General features: G+C 58.4%; 2 protein-coding genes across 3 annotated transcripts in view; one reads left to right on the top strand and one right to left on the bottom strand.

Annotated features, from left to right (window-relative positions):
• The window catches only part of RSPH14 (radial spoke head 14 homolog), an 86,877-nt gene that overhangs the window by 30,677 nt on the left and 28,513 nt on the right, over positions 1-27,687 (bottom strand). The gene's annotated exons all lie outside the window — the stretch shown is intronic.
• GNAZ (G protein subunit alpha z) overlaps positions 1-27,687 on the top strand; it is a 53,830-nt gene that overhangs the window by 14,999 nt on the left and 11,144 nt on the right. The window contains exons 2-3 of one of the 2 annotated variants that reach the window (XM_025400653.1): positions 9,174-9,388; positions 9,576-10,345. In XM_025400653.1, the coding sequence (XP_025256438.1) occupies positions 9,623-10,345 (723 nt within the window). In that variant the 5' untranslated portion in view covers positions 9,174-9,388; positions 9,576-9,622. Of the gene's footprint in view, positions 1-9,159; positions 10,346-27,687 lie in introns of those variants that run through there. The other variant, XM_025400652.1, reaches the window with a different exon arrangement.

Here is a 27,687-nt window from a genome sequence, read left to right as displayed (position 1 = left end):
AGTGGCCTTGCCTGGCCCCTCAGCAGGGTCACGCCCCTGGCTAGCGGCAGAAGCGGGTTCCTCTACACTGTTTTGTATTTAGATTACTTCAGTCTACGGCGGGTGACCCTGGCTTTCCACTGAAAGTAGGACTATGAAGTCGTTATGAAGTACATTTTTTTAAAGTAAAAAACGCAGTCAATTTAAAGAAAAATGTTGAGTAAAAACAGCCAGTGATACCCAAGTGTGGCCAGGTTAGGCAGGCTGCAGTCCTGTGGGGCCCGATTGGAGGGCTTGATGGGAGCTGAGGCTTGCAGACTCCCAGCCAGGCCACCCCAGGAAATCACCTCTATCTTTGCGCTTTGGTTTCTACAGCCATAAAGCTGAGGCCACCTCCCAGGCCTGCTTTTAACATGAGATGACATGTGTGTGAGCAAAGCACTCGGCCCAGCAGTGGCAGCAGATAGGTGGCATGGAGGTGCAGCTGTCCCCTGTGCGTCTCCAGACATGGGCCTCTGGACCTAGGTTCCCTGGGCACCTTCCTCTCCTCCCAGTGACCTTAGCTGCCCAAGGAGGCACACTATAGATGAGGAAAGCGCAGCAGAGCCACGCCTGGGACCCAGAGTCCCCTCCCCGGCCCCACCACACCCAGCTTCCCTGAGGCAGACCCTCCCCGGGGCCCAGCCCGCAGTTGCCCCTGACCTCCCATGAAGATGTGTGGAAATGGCTCCATGAAGAGCCTGTGGGGACACTGGACCATGACCAGACCACTGGAGAGAGGGGAAGCGCACAGTCATGGGGCTGCAGCGATCTGTGGAGCCCACTTCCCACTGGGTGGGGCCAGCGTGACAGGACGGAGGGCAGTGGGACAGAAGAACTGGGGAACACAAAGGACACCTGGCTCCTCAGCGACCACAGAGAGCTGCCACCGAGGAGGCCCCCGTAGGTCCAGGCCAGGCCCTGGAAAACTCATGAGGGGATGCACGGCTGGGGCAGGACGGGGATGTGTGCAGCTTGTCAGCTGGAAGCAAACACAGCTCCGATAAGTCAGGCGTAAAAGGGCAGTGGAAAGTGCTTCCTCATTCAGCGAGGAGGAAACCTGGTAATCTGCAGTGGCCACAGGCACAGGCTTTTCCAGACCTTCTTCTAAAATAGTATCATGGTGGGAGCTGATGTGGGGACAGCGGCTCCAGAGTTGGGGGCAGCACCCACTCTTTAAGAGGTGATGGAATGAGCATGGTGGCTCACACCTATAACCCCAGCACTTTGGGAGGCTGAGGCAGGAGGATTGCTTGAGCCCAGGAGTTCGAGATCAGCCTGAGCTAGTGAGACCCCCATTTCTACAAAAAATAAAAAGATTAGCTGGTCATGGTGGTGTGTACCTGTAGTACCGGCTACTCAAGAGGCTGAGGTGGGGGGATTGCTTGAGCCCGGGGGGTTGAGGCTGCAGTGAACTGTGATGGTGCACTGCAGCTGGGTGACGAGTGAGACTGTGAATATAAAAATGCCTCAGTTGAGCTTGTAACCACCCAAGGGGTTCACCTTGCCCGCTGCCTAGACAGAACCGATTCTTCAAGATGGGAATTGCAATAGAGAAAGAGTAATTCATGAAGAGCCGGCTGTGCAGGAGACCGGAGTTTTATTATTACTCAAATCAGTCTCCCAGAGCATTCAGGGAGCAAAGTTTTTAAGGATAACTTGGTGGATGGGGGGAAGCCAGTGGGCCAGGAGTGCTGATTGGTTAGGGATGAAATCAAAGGGAGTTGAAACTGTCGTCTTGTGCTCAGTCAGTTCCTGGGTGGGGGCCACAAGATCAGATGAGCCAGTTAATCCATCTGGATGGTGCCAGCTGATCCATCAAGTGCAGGGTCTGCAAAGTATCTCCAACACTGATCTTAGGAGCAGTTTAGGGAGGGTCAGAATCTTTAGACTTCAGCTGCATGACTCCTAAACCATAATTTCTAATCTTGTGGCTAATGTGAGTCCTACAAAGGCAGTCTAGTCCTCAGGCAAGAAGGAGGTCTGCTTTGGGAAAGGGCTATTACCATCTTTGTTTAAACTATAAACTAAGTTTCTCCCAAAGTTAGTTCAGCCTACACCCAGGAATGAACAAGGACAACTTGGAGGTTAGATGCAAGATGGAGTCAGTTAAATCTCTTTCACTGTCTCAGTCATAAGGCGGTTTCAAGCTCGGCCTGCAGGTTCCCATATTCACGCAGCAAGTCGAGTGATCTGAGTTACATGAACCATCTACACGCCCAAAATGTGGGTTCAGGGTACCCCAATGCATTTCCTCCTGCTGGTCCCTGCATGCTCTGAGCTGTGGGCTGGCTTGGGGTTGGATCCTTACCCGCTCTACCCCACATCCTTGTCTGAGGAAGGCCCTGTGGTCACAGGCATAAGTGAGCCTGGAGATCTGTCACTGCACGGGCCTCCTCCCTCCCTCCCCCACGTCACCACAGACCAGCTGCTGGGTGCCAAGGTGGTGCTGGCAGGTACAGGGGCTGCGGCTGCCAGGATAGAAGGCGTCTCAGCACACTGGGGTAGGGGTGGGGGTGGGGCAGTGCTGAGTCATAGCCCCGCTTGGGGCATGCTGGGCAGCTCAGCCTCCACAGGGGACTCCAGGACAGGGTGAGTGGCAGGTAGGCGCAGGCAGCCCTGGGGTCAGCTCTAGTGGGGTGGAAAGGACTTGTTGGTCTGAAGTGGGTTCCATGACTCCTGCTGCCGCCCCATTCCTGGGATAGTGGACACCACTGGTTCCTACACTGGGGCTAGAGAGTCCTGAAAGTTCAGGGTGTATGGTATCTATGGTATCTAGGGAGGGCTGGGAGCCCATCAGGCATTAGGGGTGTGTCTTTGCTCTGCCTTGCTGGCCCTGTGACCTGGGCTGCCTGCTACCTCTTGGGGTCCTAGCTCCTGTTACCAGCAGAGGTGGCCATCTGAGTGGCCTCTATTGGTCCTCAGGCATGACTGTCTCTGCGTCTCCTCCAGTCACAGTCTGGGTACAGTTCCATCTCCTCAACAAGCCTAAACTAACTCCCTGGGGACAGGGTCTGTGTGTTGAATCATCACTTCATCTTGGCTCACCCTTTCCATGGCCCAGGCTCTGCATGGGGCAGGCTTTCCTGGGAGGTGAGGAGGGAGGGAGGCAGGTAGCTAGGGACCTGGAGAGTGAGGGGCTGGGCTGCTGTCTCTGAGGAAGTGGGGCACAGTGATGAGGGAGCCAGTCTGTAAGCTGATAAGTCTTCCCACCCCAGCTTAGCCGGCTTGGGCAGTGACACCTTCGGTGACCTTGGCTGTGGGCTGTCCTCTTCTGCCTCGGCGGGGAGGGGCACTGACTCTGTGCTGTGCTAGCTGCTGTGGCGGAGGCCTTGTACAAGGCTTTGGGGAGAGCCTAGAGGTTATGGGCAGGGTGGGCTGGCTCCCGTGGCCTGGTTCGGCCCTGGCGAGCTCAGGCTGTGGTAGGTTTGGGCATGGGTATTGTGTTGCCCAAGCTCTATGCCCAGCAGCAGGCGGGGCCTCCAGGGATTGCACCTGGGGAGGGAAGTGGTTCCTAGAGTGGAGGGCATCCAGGATGCAAAGGTCCCAAGAGAGGTGGCAGCACTTTACCTCCATGACCATGTCCCCATCCTGGCTCAGGGCTGTCACTCAACATCTGTTACAGGAACAGACTTGAGAGGGCCACATCTGGAAGGAGGGTCATGAGGGCAGGCTGGGTCTGCTGGGCGGTGGGCGAGAAGGGAGGGTCTTGAGGGGGAAGTCCATGTGTGGGCTGAAGGGTCTGTCCTGAAACCACAGGAAGCAAGCGGCTCTCAGCAGAGGGTTCCTGAGTGGGCTCAGGGTTTGGGGATCATGCCTTAGGAACCTTTGGGTAGGTGAGTCAGGGATCAGGATGGCGCTCCTTAAGAGCCTACGGCCAAGAGAAGCTGGTTTCCTGAGGCTGCTGGGGAGGAGGCAGGCTGAGCGCAGCCTACTAGGGCTTCCTGGCATCTGGCTGCCTGCATGTCGGACCTGATGCCTGGCCCTGTGTCGCACTAAGTCCTAAGCGACCTCCTGGTGAATTTGCCATACTCTTCATGCTGCAAACGCTACACATCTGCTGGGGACCGGGGGCTGGATACTAGCTGGTGTTCACTGATACAGTCCACTCATCTGTACTGAGCCCTGGCCATAAGCACAGCAGGGTCCTGTACCACAGGGACAGCTGACAGGCCCCCTTTCCCAGTACCTGCCGCTTTCACCTAATATGTCCCCTCTCCAAGAGCAGCCCCTGCTTCAGCCTACTGGCTGGACCCTGGAGTTCCCTGATCATCTCCCTGCTCCCACCCAGCTACCACTCCATCACCAGGCACTGTGCACCGTACAGCTCACACATCTTGCAGAGTTCCTCACTGCATCCACTTCCCGCAGCCCTCACCCATGTTGCTCCCCTTGTATCGCCTGGATGTTTGCATCCAGGAGCCTCCTCTGGTCTGGTTTCAGCGTAGCAGCCAAGGGATGCTGGTCACACAGGGCAGGTCATGGCACTTCTCACCCAAACCCTGGCTGGCTCCCGACTCACCCTTACAGTGACCTCCTACCCTCTTGGCACCAGCCACATGGCCTCCTTCCTGCCCCTCAGACTGGTCAGGCATGCTCCCACTTCACGGCCTTTGCACCGGTGGTTCCCTCATCCCTGATGCCTGCTTGCCTCCCTTCTTCATCACCTGTTCATACTTATCTCTCACCTATCAGGAGGCCGGCCCCACCTACCTTTGCAGACTTGCAGCCTGCACGCGCCACCCCCAACCCTGCCCACCGGGAGCTCCATTTCCACTGTAGCACTGGGCACCTTCTTCACTTGCTGTTTATTTACTGTCTGTAGTCTGACTCCTGCCCTCCCACCTGAGCAAAAATAGGGAATGGATCTTCATCTGCCTCATTCAGCAGCCTCAGCCCAAGTGCCAGAATCAAAGCCATGGTTTAGCAAGTAAGTGTGGGATGCTGGAGAGCCCCTGACCCATCTTGCCTCTGCCCCAGTCGCCTCAGCCTAGCTGCACACCTCAGCTGGTTCCTCCTCTCCAGGGCATCTCTGCTCCCAGGATGCCACATGCAACCCCATGCAGATGCCCACATGCACCAGTACACATGCAGCTGCACACACACACGCACAACCACATGCAGACAGGGGCATGGACCTGTGCATGCACACCCAAAGATGTGTACATGGACCTGTTCACAGACATGTACATAGAGCTGTGTGTGCATGTGAATAGACACATGCACACACTGGCATACAAGCAACCAGACACAGACACATCCATGCACCTGCGCACTCACAGACACACACAGGGACCTACGCATACACGCACACACACAGTGGATTTGCACACACACAGGGACCTATGCATACACGCACACACACAATGAATTTGCACACACACAGGGACCTACGCATACACGCACACACACAATGGATTTGCACACACACAGGGACCTATGCATACACGTACACGCACCGCAATGGACCTGCACACACACAGGGACCTATGCATACACGTACACACACCACAATGGATTTGCACACACACACAAGGACCTGTGCATACACGTACACACACCACAGTGGACCTGCACACACACAGGGACCTATGCATACACATACATGCACCACAATGGATTTGCACACACACAGGGACCTATGCATGCACACACACACACACACTGCAATGGACCTGCACACACACAGGGACCTATGCATACACATACATACACCACAGTGTACCTGCACACAGGCACCACATAATGCCACAAACATGCAGGTACACACATGGCTTAAAATCTTTCAGTGGTGTCCTGTTTCTCTTCAGTGAAGACCAAGGGCTCAGTTGAACTTCTGGTGAGCCCTGTGCCCCTTCTTCTTGCCTGGCACCGCTCTCCTCCTCTCCCTTGGTCCAGCCACTCTGTCCTTCCTTCAGTTCCCCGGTGTGTTAGGGATGGTTTGTCCTTTTCATCCCTAACACACATCCTCACACACCGCAGGGCCTTAGAGCATGTTCCTCCTCTGCCTGGCATGCTCTTTCCCTGGCCCATTCCTCTGGTATTTCTAGCCACGCCCAGAGGTACTGTGGTGGGGGGTCCTGGTTGTTGGGCTCTAGTGACCCATCAGTGGTTTCTGGGCCAGGGAACAATGTGGTCATCCAGCTCTTGGCCTTTGTCTCTCGGCCAACCATCATCAGGTTCCATCCTGGGACTTGGGGAGTCCTAGAATGTCCAGTAAAGCCCGGGTTTAAAGACTCAGAGAGAGGGCCGGCCAGAGCATTGTGTAAGAGCCAAGAAGTCAAGCCTCAGAATAGGTGGGACTGTCATACCTATTCTGTCATACCTATTATGTCATACTGTCATGTGGTTTGGACCACAGCCAGGCTCCCAACGCAAGGCCTCCTTATATCCGTGCACAGCCCTGTCCCATGCGTGGCACTCCTGCAGAGAGCACTCATACCCCCAAACACAAGAGCCTGGCAGAGCTGCAGGGAGAGTTCTGGGTGGGGCCTTCTGCTTGTTTGGTTCAGGTGATCTGAAAGACAAGGGTCCTCAAGCAGGGGACCTCCCCTTGGTTGTGACTGTTCGTCACTGCCCCATGCAGATGACAGACGTGGCCCTGATACCCTGATTGCTCCCTGGCCTCAGTTTCCCCTTTCCTCCCACATTGCCCTGCCATTGCTGGTGCACACTGATCAAAGACTGCTTGGGCAGCCCTTAGCTCCAGGCTTCCAGACGACAGCATTTCAGGGCCCAGGCTGCCAGCTCAGTGTCCCCGGCCTGCTCGCTGATTCCCCAGCCTTGGAGCCTTGGAGCCATGGAGCACATACATTCCAAAGCACAAATCACACATCCTCGGACAGAGCAGCTTCTCTACCCACCACTGGGGACGGAGGGGGCACCTGGCTGTACCTCACATTTTCAAACGCTGAATTGAGAAGAACAGTCATGACGACAGAGGACACCTCCCACTGGACTGGACACTGCCTTCTGAAAGGAGCATGTTGGCTTCCTGCTGGAATGATGGTGCTGACAGGGAGGACCCTGGGTCCCCAGGCAGTGGGCTGAGGGCTTTGGACACCTTTCCACACCTAAGGGGCTACATGTCATCTTTAAGCGGATGTTCTGCCCACTGTGTGCTAGAGCGGGAAGGTCATCTCGGGGCTTCCATTCTCAGATGTAATTTTCAGCGTCATTGGGATTGGGCTGAGTGACTGTTTAATCACTGCTCTCTTGGCAAAGATGTTTCTAGGGCGTTCCCTGGTGCACCTCTCATCGATGGCTGCCCGGTGAAGCGGGAAAGTTCCTCAGCCTCTCCAGTGATTCCTTCCCTCCTTCCACCAACCAGTGCTTACTGAACACCCACTATGCACCGGGCACTGCCCTGTTCCCAGTGGGGAACGAGGCCAGGACGGGCCCTCCTCACCCGCACTCTGGCTGGGGGTAGGGGCGACAGCAGCACACGAGGTCACGTAGGTCACACATTAGCTGAGGGCTGCTATGGAGGAGGATGACGGGGGGAAGGTGATGCTCACAGCAACAAGCACAGCAGGGCAGTGACTGCTACTGGCTGTCACTTTCTGAGGACCAGGCTTGTGCTGGACGCTTTACTCTTCACAGATACCTGTGGCCAGTGAGGGACAGGCTCTGAGATGGGAGTAAGTCGCCAGAGGCCACACAACCTGGGAGAGGCAATCGAGGCATGAAGGATGAGACCACCCTGAGAGTGATGGGGGTAACATCAGGGTTTGATCAAGGGAAAGAGGTGGCATTAGAGCCTCTGGCTGCCAGAGGCTGGCAGGACTAGGGAGCAGGTGTGAGAGGCCACCGCCACTGTCAGGAGAGATCAGAACCTCTGCCCAGGGAGAGGACAGCCCACCAGGGGCCTGCTTCAGAGCAGGATCGCCAGAACTAGTGGTCAAGGTCTGTGAGGGGCAAGGTACAGTGAGGGGCATGGATGGCTACTGGGAGGATGAAGTGCCATTTGCTAAGGTTGTAGCAGATTGAGTTTCAGATGCTGGTCACACGCAGGAGTTGGGGGTGGGGCCTTGGCTGTTGGGGTCTGTCTGCCTCGGGCCTTCCCACCCCAGGGCCCGTCACAGAGTTGATGGGTGGTATTAGAGGGGCTAATGCTGCCTGTGGCAGGATGGGGAGGCTACGTGGGTCTCCGGAAAGGGACAGAGGTCAGGGAAGGAGCAAGAGGGGTGCGTGCAAGCTGGGTGGGGCCTGGTGTCACCCTGGGCTCACAGCCAGGGGCAGAAGCCCGAACTTTGAGCTGCCCTTCATGTGGGGAGGCCTGATCCAAACACCCGACAAAGTCACAGGGGCATCCTAGGGTGTGCCCCTCCCTGCTGGCAGGAAAGGTGGATGGGGAGGCCCTGACTCGCGGGGTTGGTGAAAGATTCTTCCCTTGGGAGCTACTGTGACAGCTCCTGCTCTCCCAGGTGGATTTCACCACAGCACCATGTGCAGTCCCCAACTCCCTGGTCTCAGCCCAAGCCCCCCTCTACCTCCTTCTGCGGGAGTGAGGCCGCCCCTGCCTACTGTGCTTAGGCACCTCACGATGCTCCCACAGCCTGAAGCCTCCACCTTGCTCTGGTCCCTGCCTATCTGCTGGCTCCTGGGCTGGCCCAGCAGAGTGCCCTCAAGGGAAGGCAGGGGCCAGGCCTCCCTCCTGGTGCTTTTCCTCCCTGTGATTAGCAGTGACTCAGCTCCTGCGGGGGTAGTGAGAGTCAGAGAGGTGCTCAATTATCCCAGGGCTGGGCCGAGGCCTGGCCACCCGTGTAAAACAGGGCAAGGCTGAGCTCTATCAATGCTCTCTGGGAGAAGGGCGCCAGGGGGCATCACAGCAGGGTGACCTTATTGAATCCTAACTGGATGCGGTAGAAGGGAGTCCAGCATGGGGGCTGGGTGGGCAGAGGCCTCGCACACACCCTCCTCTCCCTCATGCACCTGGCTTCAGGCAGACTGTCCAGGCAGCAGCAGACACACGTGTTACACCGTGGTGTGGACCCTGCAGTGCCCCATGGAGGAGAGGGGGTCGGATGGATTGTTGCCGGCTCATTTTCCGAGGCCAGTCTCTGCTGCTCGGCTTTCAGAAGAGCTCCCTTTCACTGTCCAGTCTGAGGTGGGGCCACAGGGAGGAGGCTCACACTCTTCTCTGTGTTTGGCAGGTGAAGGGCTGGATGCACAGTGGGAGCCAGAGGCGGGGGGCTGCAGGGAGCACACCAGCGACCGGCCCTCCAACCCTCCAACCACTCAGCAACATCGCCACAGCAACCAGCAACCAGACGGCAGCAGCCGAGGCAGACACAAGCGGATGGCTTCCCACCGTCGCTGAGGACAGGGAATGACTACGGCAAATCAGGCCACTTTGCTGACTAGGGAGGTGGAGTGTCACTAGTGGGGAGGGGCGGCCACCGCCCGCTGCACAGAGCGCCATGCCGGCTGGAGAAGAGGCGCTGGGGCAGGGGCTGCAGTGTGGCTCGGCCTCACCCCCCTGCTGGCACTGAGTGCCTCCAGGGCAGCTGGGCTCTCGTCTGCCTGGTCTCAGCGTCCCCTGTGGTAAGAGGGAGAGGCGCCCCGTCCCGTGCTCCTTGTCTGGGCCCGCTGCTGCCAGACCATGGGATGTCGGCAAAGCTCAGAGGAAAAAGAAGCAGCCCGGCGGTCCCGGAGAATTGACCGCCACCTGCGCTCAGAGAGCCAACGGCAGCGCCGCGAGATCAAGCTGCTCCTGCTGGGCACCAGCAACTCAGGCAAGAGCACCATCGTCAAACAGATGAAGATCATCCACAGCGGCGGCTTCAACCTGGAGGCCTGCAAGGAGTACAAGCCCCTCATCATCTACAACGCCATCGACTCGCTGACCCGCATCATCCGGGCCCTGGCCGCCCTCAGGATCGATTTCCACAACCCCGACCGCGCCTACGACGCTGTGCAGCTCTTCGCGCTGACAGGCCCCGCTGAGAGCAAGGGCGAGATCACACCCGAGCTGCTGGGCGTCATGCGGCGGCTCTGGGCCGACCCAGGGGCACAGGCCTGCTTCAGCCGCTCCAGCGAGTATCACCTGGAGGACAACGCGGCCTACTACCTGAATGACCTGGAGCGCATCGCCGCAGCTGACTACATCCCCACTGTCGAGGACATCCTGCGCTCCCGGGACATGACCACGGGCATCGTGGAGAACAAGTTCACCTTCAAGGAGCTCACCTTCAAGATGGTGGACGTGGGGGGGCAGAGGTCAGAGCGCAAAAAGTGGATCCACTGCTTCGAGGGCGTCACAGCCATCATCTTCTGTGTGGAGCTCAGCGGCTACGACCTGAAACTCTACGAGGATAACCAGACAGTAAGTGGGGCCGGGGGTTTTCCTCTGCTTGTTCATGCTGTCACGGGTTCTTGGAAGCAAGAGGACTCGCGAGGTCCAGGACAGTCCGCAGCCCGAAAGGGAACCAGGCGCAGGCCTGGCCCTGCTGCACGATAACTGAGGCGGCTCCAGCAAGGTGGGGGCAGAGGGAACAGGGTGTGGAGTGCAGGTGTCATGTCCCATGCCTGAAGTACTCAGGGTGTGGAGGCCACAGGGCAAGAGAGTGTGATGCTCCGCCGGGCATCCGTGGTCAGTCCGTGTGATAGTTTGGCAAATCCATGAAGCTCCTGCCAGCACCAGTCTCCTACCAGCATGTAGGTCCAGGAACAGCAGCCAGCCCCGCAACCCCATCTTGAGCCTGAGAGTCTGGCAGAGATGGGGTTAAGAGCTCTTTAGAAGGGGTAAGCCAGGTCCTGGTGGAAAGGGGACGACGTGAAAGCAGGTGTTGGGATTCTTTCACAGTGGCATGGGCACAGCCCGAGGGAGACCTGGGCCCAGTGCCAAGCACTGGGGGCTTGAGAGTGGAGTTGCTGGAGAGAGTGGGGAGCCAGGTGAAGCAGTGGAGCAGTGTGCTCAGGCCCAGCCAATACAGAAGGTCTAGCACACGAAGGGGGCCACAGCCAGGAGTGGCAGTGGTAGAGGCTGTGGCAGACAAGGGAGGGGCTGTCTTGCCCAGCAGGACGCCCTGAGCACAGATTTCAAGTCTCTCCTTAAGAGAGAGGCCTTTGACCCTGGGGATGGGATAGTGGGGGCAAACAAGGAGTCATGAAGTTGTGGGTGCCCTGGGGCTAGCGGAGGGTGATACTGGGAGACAAGGGCCCAGCCTCCCACTTGGGAGCACTGGCCTCTGAGGTCACTCCTTGCTTCACCCAGTCCTAAGGCAAGCTTTATTCTTTGGGTTCAGCCGAGAGCAACAATGGTTCTAGCTTTGGCCCTGTGCCCCAGCCAGGGAAACTGGACAGCTCCAGGCTGTGGCCATGGTGCTAGGAGCCTGAGTGTTCTGAGAGAGGATCTTCGGCTTTCATCAGGCAGCTGGGGAGGCAGGCTTGCCTCCCTCCACTCCTCGCTTCAGGGCTCTCCCTGGAACTGTGCCTACGTGTTGATGGCATGCCTGGGGGAAACGAATGATGGATGGGCAGGCAGGTGTGTACACAGGCAGCTGCATCCACCCTGCTCCCAGTGTGTATCTGTGTGCTCTCCAGGGTTCTGCCCCTTACCCTATGGTTGCCCCCAGTTCAGCCCCATGTGTGGTTCTGGGCAGAGGGGACATCCCAGCAGATGAGTGAGGTCAGGCTCCCTTGATGAGGCATGGCCATGGGCAGAGGCCTTGGGGCTGAGAAGCTGCAAGGCAAAATGAGGTGCTCAGGCTGGAACCCTGGGACAGTGCCATGGTGGGTCTGCCAGCCACCCTGCAGCTGCCAGTCACACGGGCTTGCACCACTGGCCTCATCCATCAACTCAGTGGCAGGCATGGCAAATTCCCCAGACACCAGGCCTGGCTCCCAGTTGCATCCTTTGACTGGCTGTGCCCGCAGGTGTGCTGGACCCAGGAGGCAGGATACCTGGGCCTTGAGTTGGTCCAGTGTTTCATGGAGGGCTTCGGCTGTTACCTTTGCTTTCTGAACTTGTCAGTGAGGAGATGACCCAGGTGTCTTCACAGATGGGCCCAAGGCTAGGCCTTTGCCTGCCAGCAGCCCTCTCAGCTCTGCCTGGCCTGTGCCTCCCACCTTGCTGCCTCTCTCTTCTCTCCTTCTGCTCCAGCCGTGGTCAACATGTTTTGCTCCAGCAATATTGCTCTGTCCAGCCTTAGGCTTGTAACGATCCTGATACCTGCCTCTCATCCCCCTGCCCTTATCCTTCAGGTCTCATCCCAAGTGGCGCCTCCTGGGAGGCCTTTTCTAACCTAGCCTGGCACCTGTACACCCCTCTATCTAGTAATGTGTGAGTGAGCTCCTCAGGGCAGGCCCTGGATGGGCTGGGGGCCGCTGTGGGCCCTCGCATCTCTAGTCTTCCCTCTCCCAGGGCTGTCCCTGGGGAGAGCCACGGTGGGCAGCCATGAGCAGGGACAGCAGCCACTGGCCTGGCCTCAGGGATCCCTGTGAGGTTCCAGGCATTCAGGGCATTTTCTAAAGGGAGGGGCTGGCAGCCAGGCTGGCACACCCACCATCATCAGCCTGGTTTCTGCAGGCCTGGGGAAGTGGTTGTTCACCAGAAAAGGAAATTCTTGATGAGAAACCCAAGCAAGGCTGGAAATTCACTGGATTCCAAATGATTCTGACCTTTCATGCTCTACCAGTAATATGTGGAGATGGAAAACAAACAGGCTGCCGAGGAAAGACAATCCCCTCCCGCGATTCCTCCCGCTGGCTGGGCTGGCCCTGGAGGTGGACTGGCCCCCAGAATGGTGCCGGCAGTGAGGACAGCCCACCTCCAGCCGCGCCAGGGCCAGGGCCAGTGCTGGCACAGGGGCTGGCACAGGGCTGCCACTCTCTGCCGTCTCATTTTGGAATGTGCTGAACTGTCCTCCCTGGGCCCTGTCAAAGGCAAGGCAGCCAAGAACAGGCCATGCTCGTTTTCACAAAAGCCGAATGAACCTTGGGGCCCAGTGCCAGGGCTCTGGACATGGCTTCTCCATGGCTCTGCTTCTGTGCTCAGCTCCCAAGGCCTCATCTTCCCTGATGCTGGCAGTGCCTCCCCACCCCCACGCCTGGTGAAGGAGCCACAGCCCCCCGGCCCACCCGCTGGCTTCTGCGTCAGCACGTTGCCAAGGAGAACATCAGTGTCTCTGGGCTCCCAGGTGTGAGGGCTGCAGTGAGTGCAGGGCAGCACCTCAGAGCGGGGAAGGCAGATTTCAGGGTGTCTGTGGAGTATGGCAGCAAGCCATATAGGGAGCCGCGCCCCTCCATGGCCACAGTTCCCACCCTCATCCGAAGGAGTTGGTGGACCATTGTCCTGACCAGGGCCGAGCCCTGCAGGTGTGGCAGGCACCCCCCGGTGCCCCCAAGCCCAACACTCAGCTGGGGCTTCCTCAGGCAGCAGGGGAGGCCTGAACACAGCGCAGCAACGCAAGAGGGTTTTTCTGGCGCACCTGTCCCCTGAACGATCCCATGGGGCAGCAGTGCCTGTTAGTTTTGTCACAGATCGAGGCACCAAGGCTCAGGCACACGGCCAGTGCTGTGGGCCCCCAGCCCTCAAGTCCACGAGGACAGTTCCTGAGAGGCCATGTGTCACACACAGGACCCACCATGGGCCTCCCACTTAGCCAGAGCCATGGCAGAGGCTCTGCCCCTCCTCTTTAGTACATTCACACAAGGGTCAGTCAGCAAAGACAGTCACTCTGCTGCCCTAGGAGGGAAAGGCAAAGAGGAGAAGCTGGCACCTACCAGCCCACGCTGAGGGGCAGACCCAGGTGGTTGTGGCCAGCAGAGCCTGAGTCTTCACTCAGCCCCACTGGAGGCACCTGAGGGGGTAGGTGGGCACTTGCTGCCCAATCTCTGCCCTTGCGGATCAGCTGATGGGCTTTGCCGGCCGCCTAATGCTGTGGGATCCTTCAGAAGGCGAGATTAAAAGGTCTGGTTGTAAAGTGTCAAATGTTCTCATGTGGAAACCCACAGGGAGCTCACTGCCCATTTCCCGACGGAGCTGTCAGCACTCCCAGCCCTGTGGCGGGTCTGTTGTGCACCTGTGATGGACCTGCTGTGCGGGCGCAAGGCTCAGGCAGGGGCTGGGCATGAGGGTTAGCGCAACTCTCCCAGCAGCACAGGGAACTGGGGGACAAGCAGGAGGCAGCCACACCAGCCCAGCCATAGCTTCATTTCCACAAAGCCTCGTGCTGCCAGGGACACCTGCCCTGTCTTTCTAGAGCTGGCAGGCAGCAGTTCCCAGCGGTGTCCCCATTGTGCTTTCATCCGGGACCCACGGTAGTCACTTGAGCCCCATAGGCAGGCTGGGTCACAGCAAGGTGCACCGTGGGAGGCCTGGTGTCTCTGCCACTTATCTGAGAGACAGCTGGTCAACATGTTATCAGTGAGCGTACCCAGGGAACGGGGGACCTAAGAACATGCCTTTTGTGGGGCAAGTTCTGCAAGTGGCAAGTGCTTGAGCAGCCAGCCTCCAGGCAGGTGGCCTCTGCCCAGCCCTGATAGTGGTCCCTCATCCTGGGCTATTGGCTTCCTGCGGAACCCCTCCCCACTCCAGGGCAGGTCAGCACCCCTAGCACACCATGAGGGCAGGTCCACACCCACCCGGCACAGCCGGTGCTATGAGCAGAGGGCCTGGCACACAGTGAGTGCTCTGCAGACTTTGTGGAGCGGGCGGAAGGCGGTAGGCTTGGAAAAAGCTGGAGCTCCAAGGCCCTGGCTTCTGGGTGCAGAGCAGCTGGGACACTCAGCCCTTCCCGAGGAGACCCACTGCTGTTCCGTAACAGGAGTGTGTGCAGTGCCCTGAGGAGGGGCTGCCCAAGGCCGTCCTGTGAACACAGCATGTTCCTGCCACCCTAGCACTGCGGTTTATCATTTACCCCAAAAAGAGAGCTTGTTTTAGTGCTTTAAAAATGGAGTTTAAACATTTGTACCATAAAATGGTGTGTTGTGGGTGAAACAAGGTGTTTCCAGTAAGACAGGCTTCCACCTATTGATGACAGAGCTGGTTATATTTGTCCAAAGAGGGAATTACAAATGGCCAATAGCCAGACACGGATGATCCCCTCTGCCCAGCATACCAGGGCTTAGATTGAGAAGGGACCTTGCACATTCTTCAGTGTCCTTAACCAGCCGGCTTTGCAGATGAGGACACTGAGCCTCAGAGAGGCTCCTTCACATACCCTAGGGCTGAGACACTGGCTCTCAGGGAAGGTCCTGGCACTGGCCCCTGGGAATTCCAGCGGCCCCCTCTTCACCCTACTGCTCCTACATCCTGTGGGTGCTGGGGTGCTCCAGCAAGGTCCTTGGGGCTATAGACTGGGTTCCACCCTGGGAGCTGCTGTGTAGCCAGCGTCCCCTCAGGAGAGTGGAGGACAGTGACACCTGGGCTTGGGAGAAGTGAGTGGCTGTCAAGGTTGACACTCCCCTCCTCTCTTTGTCTCCTGGCCTAGTCAGTGGCAGGATCACAGGGAGCCCTAGCAGAACATGGTCTCACTCTGCCTCTTGTTCCTGACCTGGTCAAGGGCATAGCTCCAAGCCAGAAGGCCTGCCGCCCTTTTCCCGACACAGACAGGTCTCCCAAGCAGCTCCCTCTGATCTTGCAATGTGCCAGGGCCACATGCAGTTTGTTTGCAGCATCCTTAAGTTATAATGACCCTGGAACAGCAGAGCCTCCTGACCAGATCCAGAAGCAGGGCCAGGCTGGCACACTGGGCTCCCAAGGACTGGACGGCCCCCATGGCAGTGCAGCTTGACAGGCTCCACAGGGGTGGGAGACACAGAGGACCAAGCCCACAGCAGCACCCTGATGGCACCTCGCTTGGCAGGCGTGGAATTGGGAGCAGGGCTCAGCTGGCCACATGATATCCCCAGCCCGTATCCCTCTCTAAGCTTGGCCTGGCTTCCCCTCTATGGCCTGTTATCCTTCCTGAGCACTGGAGCGGCGGGGCCAGCCTCAAGAGGGCTGGGCACACATCTATAGCTGGCCCACCCGTGGCCTAGAGGCCCCACCAACACTTGTGAACAGCCCCTGCCATCCCTTCAGCACCGGCTCCCCACATCCAAGTTCCCTTGCCTCATTGCCCAGCACTCAGCCTTAACTGGCGCTGCGGCCACCTCAGTCAGCCTTGGGCCACTCTGAGCCTGTGGCCGGTGCTCAGTGAATGCTGGCTATCCGCTCGCCTAGGGTCCCAGGCTTTTTGCATGAGCCCATGGGGTGCTGGCTCAAGCCCAAGATGGGAGAGGGATGAGCAGGGAGGGGTGGAAAAGGCAGCATGTCCTGGCACCTAAATTGAGGCCCTTGCTAGCACATCCGTCCTTGGGTTAGCTCCTTCCTTCCTCTGCTCCAAGGGAGGATGCAGCCACAAGGCCCCTGTCAACAGCAGCTTCTCCTTTCTTGTCACACTGGGAGCTTCCAAGGGCGGGGCCATTTCTTAGCCTGCCTTGTACAGCGGCTCCTTGTCCTGGGTAGGTCCTTGGTCAGAGGTCAGCCGCAAGGCAGGAGGAGGCAGGGCCCTGGGCTCAAGCCCCTGCTGCTTGGGCTGCCCCCACACCTGCTCTGCCTGCAGGGCCTTTTCCTTTGGCCCCCAGCTGCTTGTTGTCATGAACCTGGTGGCTCTGTCGTTCAGTGCATCAGCCACCCCTCCATGCTAGTCACCTCCTGCTGTGTCACTAGAGGCCATTCCCAGGGCACAAGCTCTCACTGAACACAGCAGGGCAGCAGCCAGGATGCCAGCCCCATCGCTCCGTCTCCTCCACCATGATGATGTTGTCAGGAGCCTTGGCAGAACTTCCATGGGGATGTCCATGGTGTTCCTCAGACCTCTCAGACTAGTTAGTGCTCCTGCCACAGCGTGTCAGCCTGAGTGGGCTCTGCCAGGCCCTCCTTTTTGGGAAGGTAGGGGTCAGTCTCTTGCTCTAGTGCTGGTAAGCCTTGAGGGAGGAGGGAGGAGAGCAAGCAAGCTCTCTTCGGCACCGTGCCGGGCAGGGCTGCCCCCTGCAGAGGAGAGTACTGAGACTCAGGGCTAGTGGTGGCAGAGCCTCCTTTTGTGCATGCCAGGGCAGTGAGGGGCTAGAGCTGGCTCATACTGGCTCACAAGAGCTAATTTTTCAATTTTCAGGACATTTGTGAGCTGTTTGACATTATATTTGTGGCTTCAAATCAGCCAGGTGGGAGTAATCACAACCCTGGAATTGGCAAATGCTACAAAACAGTTCTACTCCTCCCCAGCCCCCGCCTCCATGCCAGTTGTTAGACCAGCGCACCACAGCCAGTGACTCCCAAGCGTGGCAGGAAGAGTCTGCCAGCCAGGCTCAGTCACTGGGGTATGGCAGGATTGATCCGCTTCTGCCATCTTACTGAAGAACCTGACAGTGTCCTTGCCTTTCGGTCCCCCACTGTGCTTCCCCAGTGACTCCCAGCTCTGACCCTGTGGCCGCATGGTTTGTGTCTGTTCGTGTTTACGCCGCTGGAGAAAGGGAATTTGCCAGAGCGGCTCCTCACTTGCCTGCCTCCCTCCCGCTCTTCCTCGGCAGATTTTAGAGAATCCTACTCCATAGAGAGCAACCTTGGATTGGCTAACATGAGACCACAAGCTGGGGGCCCTCTGATGTTCTCCATCCGAGAACAAGGCCTCTGACATCCATGCAGGAAGCAGTCCTCGTTCACGCAGTATGTGTGGGCCCTGGGCCCGACAAACTCAGTCTAGGGACAGAGACGGTCCTATCCCTTCCTCCCCCAGGTCAGCTGGGGATGGCATCAAGCAGCCCCTGGAGGACCTATGTAGCCAGGGCTGGCCTCAGGCTGGCTTCCCCAGTGCCTACGAATGCTGGCCACATGCTCTCTGTGACTCGCCCTGAGCCTTCCCTCGGAAGCAGTTTTCTAGGTGCAGAGAAGCCAGGCGCGGGGGCCTCCTCTGTCCCAAAGACCAACTTTGCAGGAGAGAAGGGAACCTAGACATTGGGAGCAGGGCCTGGGCAGATTGGGATGAACGTGGAGGGTGGTGATCTGATCTGGACCTTGCAGAATCCAATCAAGGCTGCGGGGGAGCAGTGGGGACAGTCAACAAAGGCAGGACTGAGGGGGCTGTTGGGGGGCCATGGAGAGCACAGAGCTATGCACAGTGCCCTGCGGCAGGGGTGACGGAGGACCAGGCGGCATAAGGTCCAAGCAGGCAGGGCAAGGTCCCATGCACAGTGTCCAATCCCAAGTGTGGCCCAGGGTGGGCATTGCTGCCTGAGCGCCCTGTGATGACGGAGCCAGGATTCAGCCCCAGGACCGTGTCCCTCCCAGTTTATGCACCTCCTGCTCTGCCTCGTGATCAGGCTGGATGCTCACAATGATGCCCTGCCTGAACTGTTCCAAGAGCTTCAGGGCAGAGCTGCTTCCCACCCCACATCCCCTCAACCTGCATCTGCTAGGCTTGCCCAGGCCAGCGGGTAATTAATTTCCTGAGCGCATTAGCTCTGCTCGATGCACACACATGAGAACAGCTCTGGGTTTTAAGACACAGATTACTATTGTTTTAAGGGATTTGTATAATCCAATAACTGAAAAACAATTTTCCACTATCTAGAACAGACTCCATGGTGGAGGCTGAGAGTGCTGGGGGCCTTGCTAACTTGGAGGTCCCTAGTAACCAGTGTAGATGGGGGGGATCTGCCACTCAGGGGAGTTCTGTGACCGGCCCTGAACAACACAAGAGTGCAGCGAGAACGGGATGCAGCCGAAGGCTCTGTGCTGACTGGATGCATAGCCCTCTTCATCCGAGGCCCCACTGGCTTAGTCTAGTTTCTGGAGGGATTGGAATGACAGTCAGCTAGGGGGTATGGCCCTGGGCATCTCACGGGGGACACCCAGTGTTGGCCAGGGCAGAGTGAAATGTGCTCCTTCTCCCTGCACGTGGCTCCCGTCTAGATAGTGGACAAGCTTAGGCCAGCTCAGGAGCCTGGCTGCAGCTCACCCTAATCCCTGCTTCATCACACCTCGTGGTGGACATGTCCTCAGCTCATGTACTTTCTCTAATTTCATTAATAATGAAACCAGAGTCGGCTGGGGCCCTGGGCCTTGTGTCCTAAGGGTTCCAGCCTAGGCCGGCCAGGGCCACAGCCCCACACACCTTTTCCTAGCCTGTGGTGACCACGGGAGAAGCACAGCAGCATCCTGACCAAGGGGGCCTGGAGCCTTGAAGGCAGCTTGGCCCAGCTGGAGGAGTAACAATGGGCAAGTCCCTGGCCCGCAGGGCCACCCAGCTCAAGCAATAACGACCCAAATATCTATTTTTTGAGGGTGAATATTTTTGAAAACCATCTTTTTGGCCACAGGCAGAGGTTCCCCACTGGGATCTCTCCCCACTACCCCCAGTTTCTCATGTCCCTCCCAGGAAAGAGCCTGAGCCTGCTGCAGAGGGGCTCACAAGCCCTTGAGCCTACAGGTGTGGGTCTGAGGCTGCAGTGCCAGTGGCTAGGAGTGCAGGGTGCACTTTGCCGAACAAAGCAAAGGCAAACCAGGCAAGGGTATCGGGCTTGGGTTCCTGGGGATTCTGGAGCCGAAACTAGGAGGGGTTTCTCACACTGTGGTTTCTTCGCATGGTGATGGCATGCAAGCCCCTGGCCAGGCCTGTGTCTGTGTTGACAGCTTCCGGTCTACAACACACCTGTGTCATGCTGTTTGTTAATTTCCCTTCAGCGACTGACACTGGCTGGTGGGGAGAGAGGGGGGCAGGTTACTTAAAAGCAAGATTTAACACAAAAACAAATAGGAGACAGTTCTCAGCGGAAACAGAAATGGACTGGGGCTTTGGAAGAGGCCAGTCCTCCCAGTAGGGCAGGAGAGCATATAGGGTCAATGTGAGAGCAGGTGGGACCCAGGTGCTGAGGGTGCCCATGGCCTCCCTTTCTGGGTCTGGGTGTGAAATCAGGGAGCCGGACACAGGAACTCCAGGCCCTTTCAGAGCAAATACTCCCAACATCTTGACATTTTCTGTCCCAGGACTGGGAGTCTTTGAGCATTGCTAAGTCACCACCTCCGGTCACATGATGCCTGCCACATATCACACTTACCCTGGGGCTCTGCCTCCTTAGCAACTTTGACCAACACCTGTGGGAATACGGGGGGTCTCATTTGGACCTAAGACCCTGCAAGTCAGTGATGATTGAGATCTGGTGAGAGCAAAAAAGCAAAACAGAGTGACATGAGGGTGAGGGGGGTGGCGCCTTGGGCCTGTGCTGGGGAACAGCAGCCACCCACCTGCAGGGCTGGACAGGGGTGCCAACATCCTGGAGGCTGCACGCGGACTTCTGGGAGAGCTCTGTCTGGTGGGTGAAGGCCAGCTGAGGCATGAGAAAGTGTTCCGGGTACAGCACCACCTCCATCTCACACTGGGCCCTGGCACTGTGGCTGGGGCCCTGGCCTGGCTGGGGCCCAGGGTAGTCATGTGGACCTGTGTCCATCTGGACTGCCCAGGTGGAGGTTGGCCCAGCAGCACAGCTCCTGGGCTCCCGCCCCTCCCCTGGCTAGTGAGGAGGTAGGGCAGTTCTGGAAGTACTCTGAAGGCTCAGGCTGTAAGATAGCATGTGTGTGCTGGCTGACAACAGAATAGTGGAAATGGAAGGCCCGGAGATGTGAGCAGTTGGCAGAGCCTGGCACAGGGCGTGCTGGTGCCCCACATGCACAACCTCTAAGCCTCCCAGCCCGAAGGGGGTCCCCACCACACAGATGAGGAAACTCAGGTTTCAGGAAAAGTCCCTGCGGCAAAGTGGGGGGTCTTCTGACCTGGAGGTCCCGCCGCTGCCCAGGGGAATGGGCAGGGCTGGGAAGCAGCCACCCTTGCCATTACTGCGGGTCACCCCACCCCCTCCACACTGCACACATAGGGAAACCAGGAAGGGCAGACAGGACTGCCCAGGCAGGGTGGCAAGGCCGAACCACTGCGGGAGGCAGGGAGCAGCATGCTCAGCTGTTTCTGGCAGGTTCAGAGCAAGGGCTTTTCAGGCCATTAGGGCCTGAGCTAGGGCTTTAGCGGCAGCCTGTTATCTTGTTTAAACAGCCCTTGCTGTTTGAAGTGCCAGGCTTGGCTGGTGCTGTTACTATGAGCACTGTAATTGTCACCAGGCATAGTTGCAGGGAGGAGGGGGCCACCGGCAAGCAGAGGCTCTGACTTCTGGACTCGGCCGGAACACACCCCTGCCCTGGCCCCCATCCCAGAGGAGCCCCATCTGTCACTGGCCTGGGACCTACAAGCCTGAGTACTCTGTAAAATGAGCCCCTCCCAAGCTGCCCATGCCCTCCTGAGCTGCCTGCATGGGCAGCTGAGCAGCCCTGTGCGGATGGGCAGCCCTGTGCGGTGGCTTTTCTCATCCCCAGGGAAAAGTCAAGGGCCTCATGAAAACCCAGGGCCTGTGAGTGTCTGAGGGCAGGAGTTGTGGCCACCCCAGGTTGTCAGTCCTCCTGTGCCACTCGAGAGTCTCCACTTCAGCCAGGCCAGTCCTGTGAACTGGGGGCCTCTGTCTGCAGGTGGCAGCAGCTGGGGTGTAGGGAGCAGAAGCTGGGGCAGGAGCAGGGGTCCCAAGCACAGTGTTCCAGCAAGAAGCACCAGAACCCACCGAGGGAGCGCAACAGTGGAGTTGGGTCTTGGGGCCTCTGCACACAGAACCCCAGGGGGTTGGCCACAGGATGTGAAGATAAAACCCACAGCTTCATTCACCAGAATACAGGATCAGATAGTTCCTGCTTGTTTTAAAGCCAGAAGAGCACCTACTTATCAAATGCCTCTTCAGTCTGTTCTGCCAGATTGACCCATTGACTGACGAAGCCACAGTGAGGAAGGACACAGGCCAGCTGTCGCTGGAGGGCCAGCCTAGGGCAGGGCCTGCTGCGGGGGAGGGAGGCCCAGCTTGAGCCCGTTCAGAGCCTCCTACAGGTGCCCATCACTCACCCCAGCCACACTCTAGGCATCCACAGAAGTGGCGGGTCTGAGTGTGAGGCCTGTGCCCGCTACCCTGACCCAGCCCATCTGTGGGCCAGGAGCAGGTGCATCTGTGCAGAAGGGTGGGGCCAGGGGCACGCGGGTGGGGAGCAACCAGGCAATCCCAACCCCTGCCCCCATGCACAGCTGCCACGCTAAACACCTGCAGCATGTGCCATCTGGCCCTGCCTGCCATCCGCCCCATGCTGGGCAGAGCTGGGTAGAGCAGTCCCCAAGCAGAGAGCACTGTGCTCATAGGCAGACCATGGGCAATGAGAACAGGGGCCAATGGTGCTAAAAGCTGTGCAGCAAATTAAAAGGGTTGGGGTTGTGACTAGGGCTTACTTCAGGTGAAGGAGTCTGGTAGCTGACTAGCTACACAAACCCAAGAGCAACCCATGCAGGGTAGCACAGCAAAGGCCTTGAGGCGACAGAGACAGGAGCAGGAGTCAGGAGATAAGCTGGGAGGGGCCTGGATTACACATCCTGCCATGGGAGGTACTGGAGGGTTTGTACAGGGGGCAGCCCCAGAGCAGAAGCAGGTAGGTGGATCCTGAGGAGACATGACCGTGGTGGAATGGGAAGGAGATTGCCCAGAGGTGCCCTCATGGGACAGAACGCAGAGCCATAGCCCAGAACGGGCCCTCTGCATGCTATGGAGCAGGGCCCCAGCTTCCTGCCTGGTAGGCTGTGTCATGGCCTGGGACCTTTCTTCCCAGGCGGGAGTCATCTCCACCTGTTCCCTGGCTGGCACAGCCTGGTGTTGGCCACCCCAAGTGTTAGCATTCTCTGCTGCTAGAGAGGTGGGGTCCCTCTCTGGGGACTCCGTACTCTGAAGTCAGGATTTTGCTATGCTCTTTTCTGTCCTTTGAGGCAGGAGAGTGCTGTGCATGCTGCAGGAGCTTAGGAATTGTCTGAGGGTGACCAGCGGGGGTCCAGAGGAAAGGTGCTAGGAAGACATGGAGGCTTCCAGGGGAGGCTGGGCCCGAAGCTCAGCTCCATATCTGATGTGTCGTCTTAGGAAGAGCAGTGTCTTCATGAGGCCTGGACAGTGCCTGGGTGGGAGATAGTGGGCTCCAGCCTCCTTGGAAGACCTGTTGACCATGTTTCTCTTGTGATGTACTTCACTGTCACCCAGAATAACTGCTGTCTCACCACTACCAGGACCCGAGCCTCTAGGGTAAGGTAGACTTCAAGGAAAACCAAGGCAGCCCAAGTGAGCCTGGCAGCAGAGCCAAGGGCAGCCCCACCAGAGCCTGCTGGCACCCAGAGGCCGGGGTGGGCCTGCCATCCCAGGGCCCCAAGCTCTGCCCCCACTCTTTAGGATTGCACCCTGCCTTGTTAAGGGATGAGCTGCTGCTCCTCTCAGGTCTTTTTGGGAGTCCTGAATCTGAAGTGAGCCTGGGAGAAAGGGAGTCAGAAGAGGGTTGGGTGCTGAGCCGAGCGAGGGTCTCAAAACCAAGGGGACTCCAGAGCACGGGTACCCAGGGCCTACACTTGAGAGGCCTGTGGCTGGGCCAGGAGACACAAGGATGAAGCAGTGTGGACTTGAGAGCCGTGGAGTGGCGGAGAATGGGTGCCAGGAGCTGAGGTGTTCGAGCTGAAACAGAGCCCTCCGTGCAGGCAGGGCCGAGCCTATGGCCCCCAGCATTTCAGATGCTCACAGAACCACGGGGGCAGCAGGGTTCCGTGTTAAAGGCCAGGCTAGAGGAGTGGAAACAGCTGCCCCAGCCCTGAGAGCTGTGGGAGTGGTGGTTGCCCTGCGAGAGAAGGCTCAGAGCACAGGCAGGCCTTCCGCTGGGAGACAGGACCCAGCAGTTGAGCAGGCACCAGCACCCCCCACCTCCCACTTCCTGAGACTGGCCGTCAGCACCATGTGCCCTGTGCTGTCCCCGCAGACTGGCTCCAGGGACAGGCAGGAGCTCACTGAGTCATTAACCCTCATTAATCCAATTCTCCAATCTGTCAAGGTAGCATTGAGGTTTGCGGGAGGAAGAGGGAAGCACTAACCAGATTGGACTGTAAGTGACCCTGGTCATCCAGCTCTGTCCCCAGACACCTCCCCATTTCCTGAGGCCAGTAGCAGTGGGAGGATGACCAGGCCTGAGGGATGGTTCGGGCTGTCTGGTGCTCTCCTTGGGGCAAGGGTAGTGGGCCAGGCAGAGGGGCTTAGGCAAGCCGGGTAACCCCTCTGAGCCCCACTTTCCACACCTAGAATGAAAATGTTTCAAGCCTCGTGAGCCCAGGAGCCTCTCACAGCCACTTCTCGGAGATGAATAGAACTGCAGGGCATCACGGCAGCCGCCACACAAGAGGAAGTCTAGACTGACAAGGCCACAGGGTGACAAGGGCGAGCCACGTTCTGGGGCCCTCCCTCCAGTGCCCCTTCAGTAACAAGGATGCCTCCCCTCCCACCAGGAGGCCTACCGCAGCCATGGTGCTCCAGCCAGGAACAGGTCACCAGAGGTCCTCCCCTCTCCCCTGCCCACTGCCCTGTCTCTCAGGGTACAGCAAGTCAGGCCCCTGTGGGGGCACACCAGCCCCAGCTCAAGGGTCAGCAGCTTCACCCGCCACTGGTCTGTGCTATGGTGAGAGAGTCTGAGGGTGAGGGTGTCTGCCCTGATTGTCATGGAAACAGCAGTGCGTCTGCAGAGAGTTCATGCCAAGCTCAGCAGAGGGAGGAAGCAGCTGGCCTGGGAGGCAGCTGTTGTCATTGACTCCTGAGAGCTCAGTGTTGGGAAGGACCCAAGGACCCACCACACTCTGAGGCTGGTGAGCACACAGGGCAACTGAGGCCTCCCTGCCCAGCATCTTTCTTTGGGCAGCTGCACCGTGGCCTTGTCTGTCCTCTTGTCCACTTGGGGTCAGCTACGATTCCATCTAGGTGCTGGGTGAACCAAGCACAGGGGCGCTGCCTCAGAGCCACTTCGAATGAGGGGGCAGGATCGCATTAGGATTCCAGCAGGCGATCATCAGTCGCTGGGGAGGCCTGCGCGCCATCCCTGTGAGCGTGAGCAGGAATGACTCATGCCTCCTCCACCTGCTCTCACACTGAGCCTCTGCCGGGGAGGGGCCTCACTGTCTGCCTGGTTTTTGTCTGTCTGCCCCTCTGTCTCCCAGTCCCATTACCTGTCGTGCATCCTAAGCTCCTGAGGACAGGGAAGGTGGAGAGTGGCAGAGCCAAAGAGGCTCTCCTGTGACATGGCTGGCTGTGCACCGAGCAGGGGTGCAGCCACAAATCTCCAAGCCCAGGCCAAGGGAGAGAGGCAAGCGCCCTGGACTCAGTTCCGCCTAGCAACAAAGAGAGGCCCAGAAAAGTCTCAAGTGCTTGGGACAGGGCCCCGTCTGCATATGATGTGTTGGGGCCTGGAAACAGAGACATCAAGACAGGCTTCTCTGAGGTCAGTGGTGATGCCAGTGAGGTGAGGCTAATGCCAGTGCCAGCTGCACTAGAGACACCAAAGCACTCCAGGGTCCCCCAAGGTCACTTTAGTAGAACTGAGTGACCATCTTGGACAAACAACTTATTTTACTGAGGCAGGAGCTGCGGCCCAGAGCAGAAGTGACATGCCCAGGGTCTCACTGCGGTTTGGTGGGAGAGTGAGGTTCCAGAACACAGGACCGCCAGTACCTCCCAGGCCCTTTTCTCAGGGAGCCAGCAGGGCCATGGGCAAGCAGCCAGGCTCCACAGGGCACCCAGGTGCCCAACAGAAGCCCCTTTGGACTTAACCCTGTTTGAGACAGCCCTGGTCCCTGACAGTCCTCAGATCCCAGTGGCAGTGGGCAGTGGGGTGTCTGAAACCAAGGTGCTCCTTGTTTCCAAACCAGAGGCGTCTGATCACAGAGCATGTCACTAGGAGCATGTTCTGAGAAGCCAGGGAGCCCGGTCCCAGGTTTCCATCCTTAGACCAGTCCTCTCCTTTGCAGGCTTAGTCTCATCCATAGCAAGACTGGAGCCTTTGGGGTAACCAGAAAAGGACAGGCACTGCCCCGGCATTCATGCAGGGACTAGGAGGGCCAGAACACAGGCACCCTCAGCCTCCTGTCTTCACCCTGCAGCCCAAAGGAGGGCCGCCTGACCCCTGGACCTCACTTCTCTCCCAGAACCAAGAAAAAGGCTCCCAGCTGCATTTCTGGTTTCTGAGGGACCCTTCTGCTTCCCCAACTGCCACAGCCCCAGGCCCTGCCTGAGGGTCTCTAGAGGAAGCAGAAGAGGGATCCTTCGGCCCCGCTCCCAAGCACAGCAGGCTCTAGGGCCCAGTGCTCATCAGGCCATTTGCTCTTTGCCTCCCAAGACCCTTGGGAGGTCCAGGGACCTGGTCACGGGCAATGCCTTCCACCAGGTGCGTGGTTGAAGAGGTGCGGGGAGCATGCCAGTGTGTAGCTAGGAGGCCAGATGACCACAACCAGGGGTACAACAGCCCTGGGCACAGCAGGTCTGCGGCCAGGGCAGGAGGATGAGATGGACACTTAGCAGGAGGCTGGGCTGAGCTCCTGGTGGAGTCAGGGTGGGACTGTGGCAGGGAGACCCCCTTCCCCAGCAGGGACAGGGCCACATCCTGAGCAATGGAGCATCAGACAAACACTAGCAAGGTGGGAACTGCAAGTGCTCAAGGTGAGCACAGTGCAGCTGTGACCTGCAGACTGGCTGCAATGGGGGGCCTGGCCAGGAGAGTCCAGAGACTGACACCAAGGCCAGATCCTGAAGCACAGAAGACCCTCTGTGGGGATAGGGACCTGACTGCAGGGAGCAAGGTGGCCGATGTGGACCCATCAGGAAGGCAAGGGCCTGGTCTGGGGGCCTCACTGCTCCAGCTGGGCAGAGCTACCCCGTGCTGCACTGTGCCATGGAACACCAGCCAAGAGACCAGGAGCAGGGAGCGTTCTGATAGGAACATCCAGCTTTCGGGTCTGACGTGGCCCATTTTACCAGAAGAAGGAGTCCTGCTCTGAGCATAGCAGCCCCCTCTGCCTGGGACCTCACAGGGCTCACCTCCAGGCTAGCACCCTGGCCCTGTGGCTGACCCTGGCCAAGAAAACACATGTTAGACAGCTGCCTGGACTTGGTACCCTGCTGTGGCTGCAGCTCCCCTGGGAAGAGAGCTGAGTGTTCTCACGTTGGCTAAACTGCATCTTTACAACAGCTGGGGCCCCAGCGCCACCTGGCCCTGTGCCCAGACAAGGCCCTGCTGGTCCCAGCATCCTTCTCTCCCACAGATCTTACCCTGGCTCCCACCCCAGCACTCTGGCCAGCACTGCCTCTCTGTGTCACAGTCCTGTCAGCCCCTCACACACTGGCTCCCAGCTGCTGCCACCACCTTAAACTGTCTCCGATAGCCTCCTGCCCATACCCCTTTGGCCTGAGGGTAGATGTAGGCCAAGAGCTTGCACCTACAAGCTTCCCCAAAAGAGAAGTGAACTCAGGAATTCCTGATGAGGATTCCAGGACTGGCTGGGGAAGCACGGGGCTGCAAGCGAATAAGCTATTTCCTTTGCGACTGATCCCATCCTTGGATTTCCTCTGGTGTCTTCACTGTTCTACAGCTGCAGATGCATCTAACACAGGCGCCGGGCACAGGGGGCTGACACCACAGGTTCCTCCACCCGGTGCACCTGCCAGGACCTCGCGCATGACCTGATGGTAGGATCCACTCACCCTCTCCCCACTAGAGCAGTCTGGGAATGCCTGTGTCCCAGACCCCCTCGGCAGCACTCAGGA

The sequence above is a fragment of the Theropithecus gelada genome, chromosome 10 (genome assembly GCF_003255815.1).
Source record: "Theropithecus gelada isolate Dixy chromosome 10, Tgel_1.0, whole genome shotgun sequence".
In the NCBI taxonomy this organism is placed as follows: Eukaryota; Metazoa; Chordata; class Mammalia; order Primates; family Cercopithecidae; genus Theropithecus; species Theropithecus gelada.
This window is presented reverse-complemented; position numbering and strand designations above follow the sequence as displayed.